The sequence below is a fragment of the Lotus japonicus genome, chromosome 1 (assembly GCF_012489685.1).
Source record: "Lotus japonicus ecotype B-129 chromosome 1, LjGifu_v1.2".
Taxonomy (NCBI): domain Eukaryota; kingdom Viridiplantae; phylum Streptophyta; class Magnoliopsida; order Fabales; family Fabaceae; genus Lotus; species Lotus japonicus.
In genome coordinates, this window is record NC_080041.1 from 137,027,430 (window position 1) to 137,044,182 (window position 16,753).

General features: G+C 38.6%; 3 protein-coding genes across 4 annotated transcripts; 2 read left to right on the top strand and 1 right to left on the bottom strand.

Moving 5' to 3' along the window:
• The first annotated feature begins 271 nt into the window (after nucleotides 1–271).
• On the top strand, nucleotides 272–2,332 carry LOC130731469 (uncharacterized). Its single transcript, XM_057583771.1, has 5 exons — nucleotides 272–794; nucleotides 892–1,044; nucleotides 1,123–1,264; nucleotides 1,601–1,842; nucleotides 1,987–2,332. Exons 1-5 carry the CDS (start codon nucleotides 393–395, stop codon nucleotides 2,191–2,193), a joined length of 1,146 nt encoding a protein of 381 aa, XP_057439754.1. The 5' UTR covers nucleotides 272–392; the 3' UTR covers nucleotides 2,194–2,332.
• Nucleotides 2,333–10,955: 8,623 nt separating this feature from the next.
• LOC130731470 (uncharacterized) lies at nucleotides 10,956–14,210 on the top strand. The gene is made up of 4 exons (XM_057583773.1): nucleotides 10,956–12,114; nucleotides 12,700–12,945; nucleotides 13,068–13,159; nucleotides 13,327–14,210. Exons 1-4 carry the CDS (start codon nucleotides 11,497–11,499, stop codon nucleotides 13,943–13,945), a joined length of 1,575 nt encoding a protein of 524 aa, XP_057439756.1. The 5' UTR covers nucleotides 10,956–11,496; the 3' UTR covers nucleotides 13,946–14,210.
• LOC130731471 (uncharacterized) lies at nucleotides 13,355–15,692 on the bottom strand. 2 transcript variants are annotated; one of them, XR_009016692.1, is made up of 3 exons: nucleotides 15,521–15,692; nucleotides 14,398–15,432; nucleotides 13,355–13,475 (listed from the first exon to the last, which is right to left on the bottom strand). XR_009016692.1 is itself a non-coding variant. In XM_057583774.1 (2 exons), exons 1-2 carry the CDS (start codon nucleotides 15,596–15,598, stop codon nucleotides 14,542–14,544), a joined length of 969 nt encoding a protein of 322 aa, XP_057439757.1. In that variant the 5' UTR covers nucleotides 15,599–15,692; the 3' UTR covers nucleotides 14,241–14,541. The 2 variants fall into 2 exon arrangements, 1 of the variants encoding a protein (XP_057439757.1); XM_057583774.1 differs by lacking the exon at nucleotides 13,355–13,475 and having other exon boundaries at nucleotides 14,241–15,432.
• Between the last annotated feature and the right edge of the window lie 1,061 nt (nucleotides 15,693–16,753).

Consider the following 16,753-nt stretch of genomic DNA (forward strand, 5'->3'; position numbering starts at 1 on the left):
AAAAAATGAAAACAGTGGAGGTCTTTTTTTTTTTTTTTTTTGTCTTGGTTAATGTATCCTCACAACCGACAGCCGTGAGACTAATCCCTCGCCCTGCGGTCAACGCACTAAGCGGTAGGGGACAGTTGAGGTTTTTTATAAGCGTTTAAGACCACCAAAATTCACATTATTAAAAAAAAAACCTATTTAAAATTTAGATCGGTAATAATATAAAAAAAAATAAAAATGAGATGGGTAATGTACGGGTTCCAGACTTCCAGTTATTGGATGTTAAACGGTGTCGTTAGTAAATGAGATGGGTGGTCTGCTAATTTGGTTGGTTTAACATGACACAAAAAGGATCCTAATCCAGTAAATGAGTAGAGTAGAGTCGACTCGAGAGAGGGAAAATAATGTGGTGGAGATCGGCATCGTTCATCCTGGACAGGCAGCAAAACGACGACGGTTTGAGGGAGGAGGAATCTCTTCCTCCGCCGGGTGCAACCTCAAAACCTAACCCTAACATTTCCGCTTACTATGAGACGAGAGCGGCACACCACGGTGTGGTCACCAGCGACTGGTTGGCCCAGGCTCAGGCTGCCATTCAAGAGCCTACTGAGTTGGAAGTCAATGATAAGATTAAGCAGCAGCATCCCTTCAGTGTGATCGATGAGTTTAATAACTGGCGAAAACAACCCCACTTGGCCGAGGCCGTCGCCGCCATTCGCGCCTTGGCCGCCGTCATAAGGTCTAGCGAGGCTACCACCATGATGGAGCTCGAAATTGACCTACACAAAGCCTCGGATTCTCTCAAAGTAACCACTATCCTATCCTATCTTATCTATTTCGATTCATTGATTGATTTTTCCCTTTTCTTCCATTATTTCTCTCTCTCTATGTCTCTGTGTGCAGTCCTGGGATACCACCTCTATCTCTTTGACCGCGGGCTGCGATCTGTTCATGCGATATGTAACAAGGACCGCTGCTTTAGAATATGAAGACTTCAACTCGGCTAAATCTCGCCTCATTGAACGTGCCGACAAGTTTGGGGAAATCTCCTATAAGGTGCTTGCTTATTCTTATTTCTTCTCACTGCCACTGCCTTATCATTTCCTTTTTTTTATTTTCTTTTTTCTTTTGCAGGCTCGCAAAATTATTGCAATGTTGAGTCAAGATTTTATATTTGATGGTTGTACAATTTTAGTTCATGGTTTCTCCAGAGTTGTCTTTGAAGTTCTAAAGCTCGCAGCACAGAATAAGAAACTTTTCCGGGTCTTCTGCACAGGTTACTTTTACTTTTTGCCCCTCTTCCTCACCTTCAGTTCACTTCTTAATTGAGTGGTTTTGTTAGTTTATTTTTGTTGATTGATCCGGCTAAACATTCCCGTATAGTGGGATCAAGTTTGCTTTTCATTCAACAGTTATAAGTTATAACCATGCACTTTAGCTTTACAGGATCTAAGTCCTGGTTGTTAATATTGGTTGTCAAGTTTGGTTTCAAATTTCTGTCACCATAGTTTCCAGTTGATCAATCTCCTTTAATCTCTTTGTGAACTCTGTATCTTTGGCATCTTCATTATGTATCTGGGCTTTTTTCAAACTTGTGCCTATAAATTTGCAGAGGGAAGACCTGACAGAACAGGATTACGTCTGTCCAATGAGCTGGCCAAGCTTGATGTTCCTGTGAAACTTGTAATAGACTCTGCAGTTGCATATACTATGGATGAAGTGGACATGGTTTTTGTGGGTGCAGATGGAGTTGTCGAAAGTGGGGGCATAATTAACATGATGGGGACATACCAAATCGCATTGGTTGCACACAGTATGAATAAACCAGTGTATGTCGCTGCTGAAAGCTACAAGGTATTTCTGAAACTTATAGAAATGAACCTATTATGCTTAACATTATCTGCTCACCTGCACACATCCTTTTTTAACTATTGTTAAATTAATTAGGAATATCTGTTCCGTAGTTATATGTCTCGTTTTTGTTACTCTGCTGTACAGTTTGCTCGTCTTTACCCTCTTGACCAAAAGGATCTGTCACCTGCCTTACGCCCTATTGATTTCGGTGTACCCATTCCGTCCAAGGTTGAGGTTGAAAGGTCTGCGCGGGACTACACCCCTCCTCAATATCTGACTCTGCTTTTCACAGATTTAGGTGTTCTTACTCCATCTGTTGTTAGTGATGAGTTAATCCAGCTATACTTATAGTTATCTATGGATAACTTTTTATTTCCAATTTCTTTGAAAACGTTGGCTTCCATTCAAGATCATTTGTCTCATGAAACACTTTGGGATATTATTTTTTATCATCAGGCATAAGGCATAAGTAGTTAATTCTTTGATTGAATTTCTTTAAGCACAAGGTAAGCTCTACAAGTGCGAGGAGTTTTGAGTAAAGCTGCATTTCTTTTTTATTTTTCATTATAACCAGAAATTCAAATAATTTGTTAGAGATACCAATATAACTGGCTTTCATTTTCTACGGTAACTCTACTTATGTATAAGCTATGTTTGAAATGACATTTCAGATAGCTTAAAGTTTAATTGACTAGTTTAAAAGTTATTAAAAAGTGTTTGGTAAATGAGCTTAAAACTTTTGTAATAAGCTACATGAGATAGCTTAAAGCTTAAAGTTTATTGAATTTATTCTCATTTATATCCTTATCATTGTTTTTTTGTTACAAGAGGAAATTAAAGTTTCATCATCACCCTTTTTATATTTATAAAAAAATACTAAACCCTAGTTATTTTTATTCTGAAATAATTACTATTCAATTTTTAATGTAAAATAGTAAAAAATATTTTGTTAATTTTGACAATTATAAAGTTATTTTATTAAATTTAAATTTAAACTTATTTATTTTATTCTATTTAATTTAATAAAAATATGAAAATCAAAACAAATTAAAAATTAATGTTATATTTTTTAGATGATAAATAATTTGAACTAAATTGAAATATTTAAAGTCGTAATTATTTTAATACTAATAACATATAGATATTTGATGTGTAAATAAAGTGATATTAAATATAAAAAAAAACACACAAGTATGTTCTTTAATGTTGTTTTACGATTTCAGCTTGTTCAACGACTAGTTTTTTTTCTTAAATATAGATGATGGATGCCAATAGTACAAAGCCCTTTTCAAAGGGGGAAAAACCACCAAAAAAACATATGAACAAAGAGTAACCAAAGAAAAGCCAGCCGAACATAGCACCTACAGAGAGAAACACAACATCAACCTCTGAAACCAAAACACCACCTAATGAACCAATCACCACAACACAACAAATAAAAGGCCCAACAACAAAAACAAAGCCCAAAAAGCCACTCTACAATCTCTTTTTTTTTTCGAAAGCAAAAGATATCTTGATAATATAAAAACGAGCAACAAATGAGCAACCATCTCAAGAAAGAGAATGATTGCTCGCCCTCACCAAAAAATCTCTATACACCACCCACAACTAAAGCCCAAGCTCCCTATACAACAAAATACCCGCCAAAACAAAACTCCTAAAAGCTCAAAATAGCAACAACCTCTTATCCCTCAAAACCCCAAAGAAACACCCACCCATCACAAGAACCGCACCAAACAAACAAGCAATCACCTACCAAGAAAGCTAGCTCTATGATGCTCCACGCGCCGATATCTGAGCCGCAATCTGGTTCAAGGCCACGTCATCAGAACAAGAGTAAACAAGGCCCAACCGTTTCCCCATCAAAAGGGCACTCCTTGCCCTAGTCAAAACGCCTTGCGGTTCTGAGAATTCCGCCGGCAAAAGCATCAATTGGCGCCCTTCAGAAGAGTCCTCCGGTGGCAAGCTATAAGAGGTTGTGCCCGTGCTCAACTCTTTGTCTCTGTTCTCACCCTTCCTGGGCCGACCTCGACGACGGGCACTCACCGACTCTGGTCCTCGATCACCATCTGCACAGCCAGCAATCATCTTCAACTGGGCTTTGCAAACCAATTTTTTGGGACGCCCCCGCCCCCTAGGCATTAGCAAAGCCGCCCCCTCTTGACCAGGAAAGGTACCCTCCATCTCCTCCCCAAGACTGGCTCCAGCATCAAACGCTCCAACCTCGTGACCATCTACAGAAGGGAGAGAAGACCACAGAGAGGAAGCTGCAGGGGAACTCTCCACCTCTGAGCGAAGAGGCCGAGGGATGATCTCTGGAAAAAGGAAATCCACAGGAGTCCTTTGCACACAGCCATTGACATGGACCAGACAACAGAACTCATCAGAAGTAGAAGAAAAGGGACCCGAGAACTTCCCCTCTAGCAGGCCCGTGCACCCTCCTTCTCTGCGAACTCTGTGCTTGAGAGGTTCAACCTCCAACGCCGGCGAAGCCTTGGCGCGGGCAGCCTGAACAGAGCCAAGAGGGCCATCCCTTGGAAACCTGGCCGGTGCCACAGAAAGGGCAGCTCCACCAACCCTGAGGCCGTCCAGAACATTGGAAGCTGAGACAGCTTGCTCCTCAGAGAAGAAGCGAACGAAACCGAAGCGAAACCGTCTCCCTAGCTTGCGTTTCCGTTGAACAAAAACATTTGAAATCCGTCCAAAAAGAGAGAACAGACCTCGAATGTGGTGGTAGCCAACGACCTCCTCAATGCCATCCACGAACAGAGTAGCTTTCCGCCGCCGTAATCCGCCGTTGCTGCGATTTGAGCCACCCACGTCAACCTCTATCTCTCCTGTTCCCATCGCAGGTCCAGCACCTTCCAAATCCCGAATTGGAACACCCATGGCACCCTCTAACTCGTCCTCTTCCACTGCGCCTTCCTCCGAAACCCCTCCAGCCACCGCTGTGTCTGCCTTGGTCGAAGCAGCCCTAACTGAGCCTTGCTTCGTTCTGGGTTGGTGTTTTCGAACAACTGGGAGCAGAGAATCGGAAAGAGGCAACAGAGACAGTGGGCAAGGGTTCGCCGCCCCTGTTCCATCGCCTTCCTCACCCAGATCAGAATCTCTAAAAAAGAATTGAATCATGAATCCTAGACTATATCACAAAACCCAAACTTAACAACATGCAAATCAACTTCATCAGTAAGAGAAGCAAACTTGCGCTTCAAAACTCACTCCCTCATTAGGATATCACACCATGACTTAGAACCAAAACCCTAACCATCCTTCACACACTCAAGTGATGTGTGCAACGCCTTATTTAACTCTCAACTTCAATCACCCTTGAAATCTTCAAATCCTTCTCGGCCACGTCTGAAGCACTATTCACACGAGGAAACTCTGCAAATGAGACAACAATGAACGATCCATTCACCCGAGCACCATCAAGCTTGCTCAAAGCCTCCATGGCGTCCCTTCTAGACATCATACGAACAAAACTGAATCGCCAACGTCGTCCCTCCTTCCTCCTCCTTTGAAGGAAAACATCTGAGCACCATCAAGCTGGAAAACCCATGACGTCTCTTCTGGTCCCCAGCTGGTTCGTCGTTTTCAACTTCAGCGTCTTCGTCAACAGCCCCACCATCTTCATCCTCAGTCACTTCACAGGTCCTAGAGGGAGAACCACCACTTCTAGGGTCATTAACCGCTGCTTCACCGACCGTAAAGGGAAGTGGAACCCGAACCTTCTCCCCTAGCTGCCGCTTCATGGACCTTGTTGAAACAGAGGAAAACAAGGCAAAACACACAGGCGGAACAGGGCTCATACACGCAAAGGAAGGCTTGAAGTAAGCCGGGGAAGAGAGAAATCAGAGAGGTCGATGTGGGGTTGGTGGACACCCATGATGCTGCCGCCTTGAAAAGGTGAGAGGTCCTGGAGCTCTAAAAGCCAGAAGCACGAACGAGAAGAATCACACAGGTAGCGGCAGAGAACGCCGAAGAAGTAAGAGATGAGCGATTGGGGTTGTTGGCACCACTCCAACGCCGTCTTGAGCAGTCACCGCCGCGAGAGGAATATGGTCTTAAACCCTAACAGAGATAAAAATGCGTGTTTGCAGTAGTTTAACGTTTTATATTTATATTAATGTTCAACGACTAGTTTTACCAAACACGTTTTCAGTTTAATAGTTTTTCAACTTTCAGTTGGCTCTTCAACTTTCAGCTAGCTTATCTGCTAGACATATCAAGCATAGTCATCATAGATAACAATACTACCATAGCAACAAAAGGATCTCATTTCAAAAAAAAAAGATCTGGAAAAAAAAAGTCCTTTCAATCATTTACTTCATTTTGGAGCTGCCAAAACTTTAATTTATAAAATTTTCTGTCGTAGGATATTCTACACTTTTTATCTTCCATTCTTTGATGGAATGATTTAATTAATCAAAAGATTAGCTAAAAAAAACTCTAAAAGTATTTTAATAGTAAATGAGAAGATTTGGTATGTAGAAAAAAAAGATTATTTTTTTGGTATATCAGAAAGATAAATTGTACCCTTCAAGAATTGATCCTGACCTTCCCCTCTCTAATCTATATATCCTCAACTCTTACCATTTCTGAGCATAATAGTCATTTTTAAAGTGTTTGATCGATTATGTATTAATCAATATTCAATTGATCGATTGATCAGAGGTTATCGATAAAACCATCTGTTTACTTCTCTGACTCCTATTTCACTGCAATAACTATTTTTGAAGTGTTAAATGGTTTCAATCATCCCTTGTTCTCTCCAACCTTAGTATTCCGGTGTTTATAAATACTTTCTCCTTCATTCTCATTTATAAGTTACGTTTTTAGAGGTTTTTTGTCGTAAAATATAAGTCACTATATAATACTAATAAAAAAATTTAATCCTCTTTTCCAAAATTACCATCATATTTAATATGAAAGAGAATGTGTGATCTTGAAGAAAATTAATTCAGAGATATTCATGAGCAATCTAGGAAAGTTGGTAATTTTTTTACCAATTTAGGGAGCAACAATTCCCATATCCTGTCACTATGCAGTTTGACAAAGATTAAGATATTCAAATTAATACGTTGAATATATTGATCCATTCCAAAGTATATAACAACACGATGTGGGAGGTACTCAGGCACTGCACTCACACAATGCCCACCAATTTAGAGATCCTCAAACATCGATCAAATGACTTTAAGTTGGTATAAATGTTATGATTGAATCTCTTTCAAAAGAATTGCAAGCTGTTAATTATTTTTCATCATTTAATCAATATCTTATTGATAAAGGTCGGCGATCTTGATAAAATAATGGAATCTAGATAAAAGGGGAATCATAACATTGTCACAGATGACATAATAAAGTAAAAATTGAATTTCTTTCCACTACGGTAACACTTTCATCCTCAACAAAAAGAAGTTATTTTTGTTCAAACTAACAAAATTATCGAAGGACTACTAACGATCACGGTCATCGGTAAGTTTCTGAAGTTCAAGATATTGGAGATTATTGACGAATATGATCGTTGGGAACTTACAAACGGATAAGAACGTTAGTAGTTTTCAGATAACTTTGGATAAAATCGTCAATATTTTTTTTCCGATGAGGCCATTACAGACATATCCAATGTCGTCGGTAATCTGTCAGAAAATTCCAATACCGGTGATTTATGGTTGGTACTAAAGAGTTTTTGTTAGTACGAAAGCTTTGATCCCCGATAATAGTTAGTTTTTTCGTACTAATCTGTCGACGCTACAATTTCTTTTTATAATATTATTTTCAATTGAAGCTGACTCTAACTTTTTCACCTTAGAAGACGCCATATGAAAATAAAAATTATTATATTCATTAGTATCGATTAAGCTATTGCTAATATGTATAACTGTATAAGTTAGAGTTGACTTATACGACCGATGTTAATTCAAATATATTAACATTGGTTGTATTGTCAAATGTGTAGCATCGACATAGAATGAGCCCAGCCAATGCTATCGCAACGTCTTCCTATTGAACCAACGCTTTAGTCATAGGTTCAAGTACTTTAGGTTTGCCCGACGTCAACACTATATTTGTTGTAGCATCGGTTTTGTCCTCATAATCGACGCTAATGAGCGCTATTCTTATAGTGAAAGTGGCTGGCAAATTAATGTCTAGGATTACTCAACCCATTTTAATAGCTAAATAGTGCAAACACACATAAAATAAAAGAGCTAATTCTAGTTAAAATCGTGGATGGGCCAAGTGATGGCATGATTAGGATATGGAGAAATGCTAGGAGCACTTTCTTTCTTTGTCATTTTCTTTTTGACATGACATTTTCTCTAATGGGCCAAAATACATGCCGAATCCACTAAATTATATATTTTTTTATAAGTATTAAATGATATAGATTCTACTCCTAATTTGGTGGGGCCTAAATGAATTTTAACGGATGAAAGTTGCTAGCATTTCGTCTTACGATATAACCTTGGGAAAAATGTTGTAGAAATTAGGTGTGGCATGTTCAGTCCTTTTATTGTGAGAAATGTGAATTCCTCCTACTTACTAAATGTTACTAAATGAAGAAAAATATTAAATTTATTTTTTCAAGATACCAAATGCATTTCATTTTGTACTTAATAAATTTTTTTTTTATATAATAGTATAAGGATTTGTTGGAGTATATAAGATTATTGTTTTTCTATCTCTAAATTAGTTATTTTCACTCGAATAGTATTTGAAAAATAGAAAACACTCATTTTAACATTCTTTTTCAACACTCACCCATTGATTGAATGAAATTTAGGTGGATTCTACTAGATTCTTGTAGACCCTACATAAAATTTAACAAATAATTAGAGTGTTAAAGGAAACATGGTTAGAATTTCTAATACAATTTTTGCAAAAATAGAAAAGGAAATTAGAGAAGAAAAAAGTACGAAAATTCCTCGAAACAATATGGGGACTTTTTGGAAAAATTTACTATGATCATCTAAAAACTTGTGCATAGTTACACCAAGCCATTTTGACCCACTATAACAGGTTTTAAAAAAAAATAAAAATAAATATTTTCTTAATTAAACATTTATCTTTAATTAGTTTAAAAAAATATTTATCCTTAATCTTAATCTGTTCCTCTTCTCTCCCAACCTTCATCTCCTCTCTCTCCACCTAACACCACCACCGGATCTGTGCACATCCAGAACCCTACCCCAAAACCCATGAAATCACCCCACCAGTCCCATCCCCAGAATGCAATCTCATGTTCAATATTCCACCAACAAAACAAAAATTAAAAAATAGAAACAGGATGAATCCATCTAGGCATGAGAGATTTTTTATGAAGAATAATAACCCATCCTTGCACTTTGAATTTCGTACAGATCCAAAATGCTTCAAACAAAGCACCCAACTCAATCATAGAAAAAAAAAACACCATTTTCCCCAACCTTGAATTCCATTTCCTTCAAGATCCGAGAACTACCATGCAACCACCATCGCAACCCACCCTTTCCCCACCACAACTACCATGCAACCCGCCGCCGCCACCACCAAATCTGCAGATCTGGAGCCTCTCTCCCTCAATCCCTCTCCCTTCCTTCCACCTGTGCTGGATCTAGAAGAAAAAACCCTTTCTTTGCTCATCTTTTTTTCTGGATCTGGATTTTGCAATCCACCATGAGAAGTCTGAAATCAAGCCACTACCCGCCGTCGTTAATCCGGTGTAGGAACCCGCGACCAAACCCTCTTCCCTCCACCAGATCTACCTCACCGATCACAACCATCTCCTTCTTCAACCTCCTGATAACCCAGGTCCAGAAATAGAAACAGTTGACAGAAAGGGTTTGGGATTAGAAGAGTAATCCAGATCTTGCAGCAGAAAGAAGAAGAAGAAGGAAGAAGCTAGAAAAATCAAACCCTCTGTCACGCCTTCGCTACCGATCAATAGAAGCGGTGGTCGGCGCGGATCAAGAGGCTACTTGCTCCTAATTCCAGACGGTGGTCTGCGCGAGGACAAGGAACCTAGATCGAGAAGAGGAAACCCAGATCTGGGTTCGATCTGCGAAGAAAGACGATAAAGTTAATGTGGGGAGGAAGATGGTTGTGTGGTGGCCGGAAGTTTCAGGTGGTGGTCGAAGAGGAGGTTGGGGGGTTGCGACATGGATGAAGGGGGTGGGTTCTGGGTTTCTGGATGAGTGCAAGGAGGAAGATGATGGGTTGGGGAAGGAGGAGGATAATTTATTCACTAATTAACCTAATCCTTCATTAACTAATTTACTAATATATATGTTTTTTTTAAAAAAAAACCTGCTAAACCTGCTACTGCAGGTCAAAATAGCAATGTGTAACCTTACACAAGTTTTTAAATGACCATAATAAATTCCTCCGGACTTTTTGTCCATATTGTTTTTTATGGCAAAAGAATGCATGCCCAAGTATATTGTATTGTAGACTTCTTAATGATAACTATAGGTGGGCTCAGAAGCATACTTTCCAGTGAACATTCAATCTACATATACTTTAGCGCTGCAAAAATATGTTATTAGAAAATGTACCTCTAAAGAGTATTTTCAATAAGGAGATCTTAATTTGTAACTCACTTTTTGTGAGCTCGTATTGTCACATAGACATTAAGGCATTCATAAGGTTTTGATGCATATTTCACTCTAGTGGTTGGAGTCTTATTTTACTTTTGATTGGACCCACAATGCCCAATATATTTACATTATTTATTTCCACTTGATATTAAATTTAATTTAATTATTAATTCAATACAACTTAATTAATATTTAAAAAATAATATATAATATAATTAAATTTTACCATGATAGGACGAAATATATAATTAATTTTTTTATAAACATCCGGTACCGGTATATAATTAAAATTCAACATGAGAGAGAAAGCAGATAATTTTACTGAATTATGGTATTGAATGATTGAGAAACAAAAATTATATTTTACTTGAGATCTCACTTATGAAGCTTGCTGAGCTAAGACACGAGATTTCATGCCATGGAAAATAACTCTAATGGTCAAATCTTATTAAATTCAGATCTTATTTTAAGATCCTAACTTATGATATTCATTGGAGATGCTCTAAGCATTATTTTCAGACTTCAAATGACGCCACACAAGAAAGTGACATGGGAATATCCTTACCATCCTTAATGGTTACGTTGCCTCTAATCTAAAAACGAAACAAGACCAGACTGAGCCCCACCGGCAGAGAGACCATAACGTAAATTAAATTGCTAAAAGGGCAAAGCATAGTTTTCTTTTTCTTTATCTTTTTACATGTATCTGAAGGAGCTGATTTGACATTTCCCTTCTCATATAAGTGCTTCATATTTCTCACGCCTAATTATATAATGGTTCCTTTGGCGTTTAAGCCAAGAGAAATTGATGGTAACGTGCCTAGCATTCAAAGCTTTAGATGTCCTTGGTTAAGCCATTGAGAGGCATTCTGTTTTGGAAGCCAAGCCATTGAGAGGCATTCTCCTCCTCTCAGGTTCTTTCTCTTAAGGCTTCTGTACTACGATGCTCTTTTTCAATGTTTTTCTGCTTGCTTTCCATTTTATTATCCCGGCCTATATTTCATATTTATGATAAGATTGAGATTTTAAGTTTACCTCAACCAATTACGAGTTTGAAGATAATCAGAGGAAAAGAATGGCATCCCTCATACCAGGAGTTCTACTGAAGCTTCTCCAAAGTATGAAATCTAATGTAAAAGTTCGCGGGGAATACCGCTCAGTCCTTCTGCAAGTGATCAGCATAGTCCCTGCATTGTCCGGATCTGAATTATGGCCTAACCAAGGTTTTTTCATTAAAGTCTCAGACTCTTCTCATTCCACCTATGTCTCGCCCTCAAAGGAAGACAATGAGCTTATCTTGAATAATAAGTTGCAGCTTGGCCAATTCTTTTATGTGGATAGGATCGAGGCTGGCACACCCGTCCCAATTCTTATTGGGGTTAGACCAGTTCCTGGACGGCACCCTTTTGAAGGCAACCCTAAGGATTTAATGCAGATGTTGGAGCCATTAGTGCATCCTGATAATTCTACAGTTTATAGTTCAAAATCCATGGATTTAACAGAAGCCAAAGAGAATCCTAGTTCAAGGCAGAAGATTGTTATTAAAGAGGAAAAGGCTTGTGTTGCATCCAGGTATATGCAGGGTGTTCTGAATCCAAACTCTATAGGAATCAAAGGAAATGATTTAGAGAATGGTGTAGAAGGTAAGAAGGTGAGATCTGCAAAAGGAAGGAAACAAGAGATAAAAGGTCAGGTATGATTCTTGACCTGCAATTTCAATGAAGGCTTTAGACTGTATGGTTGTAAGATTTTACCTCTTCCATGTGGCTATGAAATAGTTGGGAAATGGAAAGCAATCCGACAATAACTATTGGAACCTCAAACGAAAATTTTGACGTACTATAATTCAATAAACTTAGAAAAACTCTTGTAGACAGATTTTGTTTTCCCTAATAAACAAGCACGTAATGCTACATCCACAAAGAAGGATTGTCATCAGAAGAAATTCTGTAATATCACCACTTCTGTATAGCAAACATGAAGATTGAGGAAGAAACAGTAGGTGAAAATGATTTAATTTATAGTTTCATTGCACAAATATAATAACAAACAAAGAGATTGTCATAGAATAAAATATAAACTTAAGAACCAAGGATTGAACTAGTGGTGAGGGGATTGAGTAGTTTACATGAGCTCATAGATTCAAATTCCACCAAAAATGAATAAAATATAAACTTGAAATTAAAGGAAAGAATAAAGAATCAAGGTTTAAGCTTATTGCTGATGCTATCCTTTGCTAATATAAACAAAAAGATAATGATTGTTTTGGTCATCACAGGTGCTCCCGATGACTTCAACTCGTTCTCGACGTGAAGCGCTCTCACCAACGCAAGACGTTGGTCAATCTAACAGCCAGCAGACTGTCATGGCACCTTCTACGCACACTTCTAGTTCTACCAAACGCAGTTCTACTAAACAGGAAAATTTAAACTTCAATTTTTTGTCCAGTATTCAAGATAAAAGCAATCCTGCTGAGGCGATTCTGTGGTCCTCTTTGCCAGCCAAACTATTGAGGCCAGGGAAGGTGCAATAAATTTTACTTTCTCCCTCTTTAAATAATTACCTCCCTTGTTTAGTTACTTAGCTAATTCAAATGAGATAAATTAGATTATGATCCCCTCTTTCCACATTATTTTCATTTCAAAGGGAATTCTTAGAAGGAAGCATCTAGCCTCTCAGGTTGTAGTAGAAGCTCAAAAAGAAGCATCTGCAGCATCAGTGATAGTGAAGTGTTTAAGGTAGTTTTAATCTAAAATTTGACACTCATTAGCTACTTAAACGTTTTATGATTTATTGATTCATGAATAAAAAATAAACTTCATTAGCTAACTTGTGGGGAAATGAGTTCTTCATTCCTTTTACGCTTTTCTAACCCTCAGGAATTACCTCTATCTTTCCTTTTCAGTATGTTCGCCAATATCTGTTCTTCTGCAGCATCAGAGAATCCACATGTCATACTGAACAAGTTTTATGGTCTCCAACAGCTCATGGGCCAGTCAAATGGAACAACTCAGTTGAAAGATAGAACCCTTCAACTGTATAAAATACAACCTCCTGCAGAAAAGCATAAAATTGGCAAAACGACAGGTTTAGTGGTTGCTAAGAGCACGTCAAGGGCTCCAAAACCCTTAACAGAAATATCAGGCACTGAGAAGCAAGAATGGGCCAAAGGGGATGGTATAAAAGAGATCAATGAGCTAAAAGAAGTCATTTTGAATGAAACAAGATCATGGTTTTTTACGTACTTGGAGAAGACATTGGATGCTGGGTTTTATGTGGGCTCACAAGAGAAGGGCAAGGAGAGTAAGGATATTGCAGGGAGACAAATGCTTCAGGCAAACCATATAGCTCTCACATTGTCCCACCTTAAGCATGCAAACAATTGGCTGGACAAACAAAAAAGCAGTTTAGACTCCGAAAGTGAAGGGCTGGTGGAGACAGTTGACAGATTGAAACAAAAAGTTTATTCTTGCTTGCTTGTACATGTTGATTCTGCTGCATTAGCTTTGGAGAACCAAGTTTGATTCTAGGACAATAAACTGTTTTACAATATACTACATCCCCAATGCTATTTATAAGTTAAATTATATAATTGGTTGAGCCAAGCAGTGACAGTGGAAGCTTGGTTGCTCTGTTTCCAAGGCAATGTGATCTATAATTGGTACTATTTGTACCCAAAAATGAATAAAAAGGGTACGGGTTGAAGTGTAAATTACAAATTGATAGCCATTTAATTTATGGCTCTTGTTTGTTTATTCAAGCTTAAGTTATTATTTGATATTCTGATGATATCTGTTGTTAAATACCAAGTGTAGCCAGTGAAGCAAATTAGAAAGGTTTGAATTCAAGGAATAGTAGTTCTGTTAACAATGTAATACTAAGTCTGGCAACCGTAAAACAATACTTAGATATAACGGGAATCCTCAATAGTCAATACGCAATACATTACACACATACAGAACTAGAAAGAACTTACCTTGGGGTTGAGAAATTGAATTATCCAAGCACATTGCCAGAAAACTCCATGATGAAAAGAAACCGAGAAGTTAGCACGGGATTCTTCTTCTTCATAATCAATGTAGGTTGCATGCATAGTATACTATGCTAATGGAAGTTTTAATTAATACTGTCTGAAAGTAAGATTGAGTCGGCCAGGGCGTAGATTTGTTTGTTTCAGCAAGAGGTTGGGGGCAGTGGTTGGGTGAACAGCCGTTACGCCATGAAAGATTTTTCTAGACTTGCCACCAAAAATCAAAACATCTCCAGATTCTAGAACAACCTTTTTGGCCTTGTCCATATCCCTGTCATCACCATACAAAAAGTCAGCTGAGTCTCCGATGGAGAAGGATACCACTGGCAAGCCTTGCTGAAGACTTTGTTCACTTTCATCCTTGTCCTGATGAAGACCGAGCTGGCCGTCTTGTGAGTAAAAGTTGACAATACAAATGTCTGGTGAGATGGAGGGAAGTATGAGTTGTGGATTAGTTTTAGTTTTAGAATGCTGTTGAATGAGGGCATGAGAATCCCGGATTGCTTCCTGAATCAAGCGGTGGAAATCTGGAGGAATGTGGGGTGGTTTAGCCCCATCAAATGGTCGTTGGAGACTGTATTGATTTGTCTCAGGATCCCAGTTTTTGCCGAGACACATCATCTTCAAATGCAGTTTTGTGCCATCCCCATAACCTGGCTGGTAGAATCCTCCACTACCCATCCCCAAATCCCTGCACCTTTTGACAATCTTCACCTGATCTATTAATGGGATGTAACCCTTCAAAAGGACCATCCCTTCCCTCAATACTTGTCCTCTTTCACCACGTTGTTTCATTTCGTTCCTTCTTTCTCGGTTCTTTGCAAACAAAGGAGGGTTCAAAACAACGATTCCATCTTGTTTGGGAGGGCATATATCAAAAATGTTCAACTTGGTTTCGCCAGAATCAGATGGCGGAGAAGAATTTTGCTTCTTCTTGTAATCAGATGACGAATTACTACCGCTACCTCCACCACCACCAACCTACACACAAAGAATTTGAATGAAAACCGTACCAAAAAGACATGACCATAAATAAACAGGAAATATATGTATGTATGTAGGTATGTACTGCTGCTGGTGAATTGGGAGGAATAGGATGTTTGAATGGAGAAGAGCAACGCCCCCGATCACGACCACGACCGTCCATAGCGCTGCCGCCGCTGTACTCTCCTCTATTTTCTAAACTACCTTACGCCTCTACTCTACACAGTACACTGTCTCTTATAATTTATTTAGTCTGTTTCACTGCCTCCAAGTTAACCATTCATCTTCTGTTTGTACGGGGAGAGAAAACGACGACAGAAATTGGGGAATTGGGTTTGGGGCCCTATAGGCTCCGCGCCCCACTTAAAGTGGGGAAATTACTGGAAAGCCTCCCTTTAATAGAATACGGAAAATTACATTCCGTATTCAATACGGAAGATAAAGTTCCGTATTATATTAGTATGTAAACGACAAGGGTTTTTTCAAAACCCATTTCAGCGCTCCAAACTCATTTCAAACCCAATTCCCAACCCTTGCTCTTCAATCTTCGAGACCGACGCTCTCCTTGCTTCAATCATCATCTGGAAAGGGTTCCATCATCTCCATCAAAGCTATTCATCAAACTCATTCTCCCCATTCATTGCATTGAAACCTAGATGTAAGTAAGTTTGGATTTTCACCATTTAACTTGAAATTATGTGAATCTTTCAACCCTAGGGTAGTCGATTGATGCTTAAGTAGATGTTATGTTGGCTGAAATGGTATAAATTGGCCTTGGGGCGAGTTCCAATCATGCAATGGCGTTAATGGAGGTTCTGGTTCGATACGGAAAATGATGTTCCATATTCGATATGGAACATCATTTTCCGTATTCGATATGGAACTTTATTTTCCGTATTTGGGGTCTGTTTAGATTTTAAGCAAAAATCTAATTAGCTTAATTAATTTATAAAATGTTTTTAAATTGATAATTAAGATAGTGAATTATTTAGTGAATTTATTTAGAGATTTAATTGAGAGATTTAGTAATTGTGAGACTATAATTTATTTAGTGAATTTATTTAGAAAATGTTTGCTCTGAATATATAGTGAGAATGAAGAACAGAAAGAGGTCTCGAGCTAGTGAGGATGTGGGGGCTACTGAGGATAGACACCGGCGCTTACATGCTTCTAGCCGGCGCGGCGATCATGCTGCAACCTCTCAGGCGGTTGAGGCTTAAGCTCCAGCTCCAGTTGATTCTATGTAGTCGCCCATGGTAGAGTCTTCGGCTCCAGTTGACCCTACTGATCCAGTTCCTACTCCGCCGTCTCCCATGGT

Excerpts from the sequence above, each read along its gene's own strand:
- LOC130731469 (XM_057583771.1), top strand. The coding sequence starts at position 393 with ATGTGGTGGAGATCGGCATCGTTCATCCTGGACAGGCAGCAAAACGAC. Across the intron at positions 795-891 it reads AAGCCTCGGATTCTCTCAAA|TCCTGGGATACCACCTCTAT; the intron begins GTAACCACTATC and ends CTCTGTGTGCAG. Across the intron at positions 1,045-1,122 it reads TTGGGGAAATCTCCTATAAG|GCTCGCAAAATTATTGCAAT; the intron begins GTGCTTGCTTAT and ends TTTCTTTTGCAG.
- LOC130731471 (XM_057583774.1), bottom strand. The coding sequence starts at position 15,598 with ATGGACGGTCGTGGTCGTGATCGGGGGCGTTGCTCTTCTCCATTCAAA. Across the intron at positions 15,433-15,520 it reads CTCCCAATTCACCAGCAGCA|GTTGGTGGTGGTGGAGGTAG; the intron begins GTACATACCTAC and ends CTTTGTGTGTAG.
- LOC130731470 (XM_057583773.1), top strand. The coding sequence starts at position 11,497 with ATGGCATCCCTCATACCAGGAGTTCTACTGAAGCTTCTCCAAAGTATG. Across the intron at positions 12,946-13,067 it reads AACTATTGAGGCCAGGGAAG|GGAATTCTTAGAAGGAAGCA; the intron begins GTGCAATAAATT and ends TTCATTTCAAAG. Across the intron at positions 13,160-13,326 it reads GTGATAGTGAAGTGTTTAAG|TATGTTCGCCAATATCTGTT; the intron begins GTAGTTTTAATC and ends TTTCCTTTTCAG.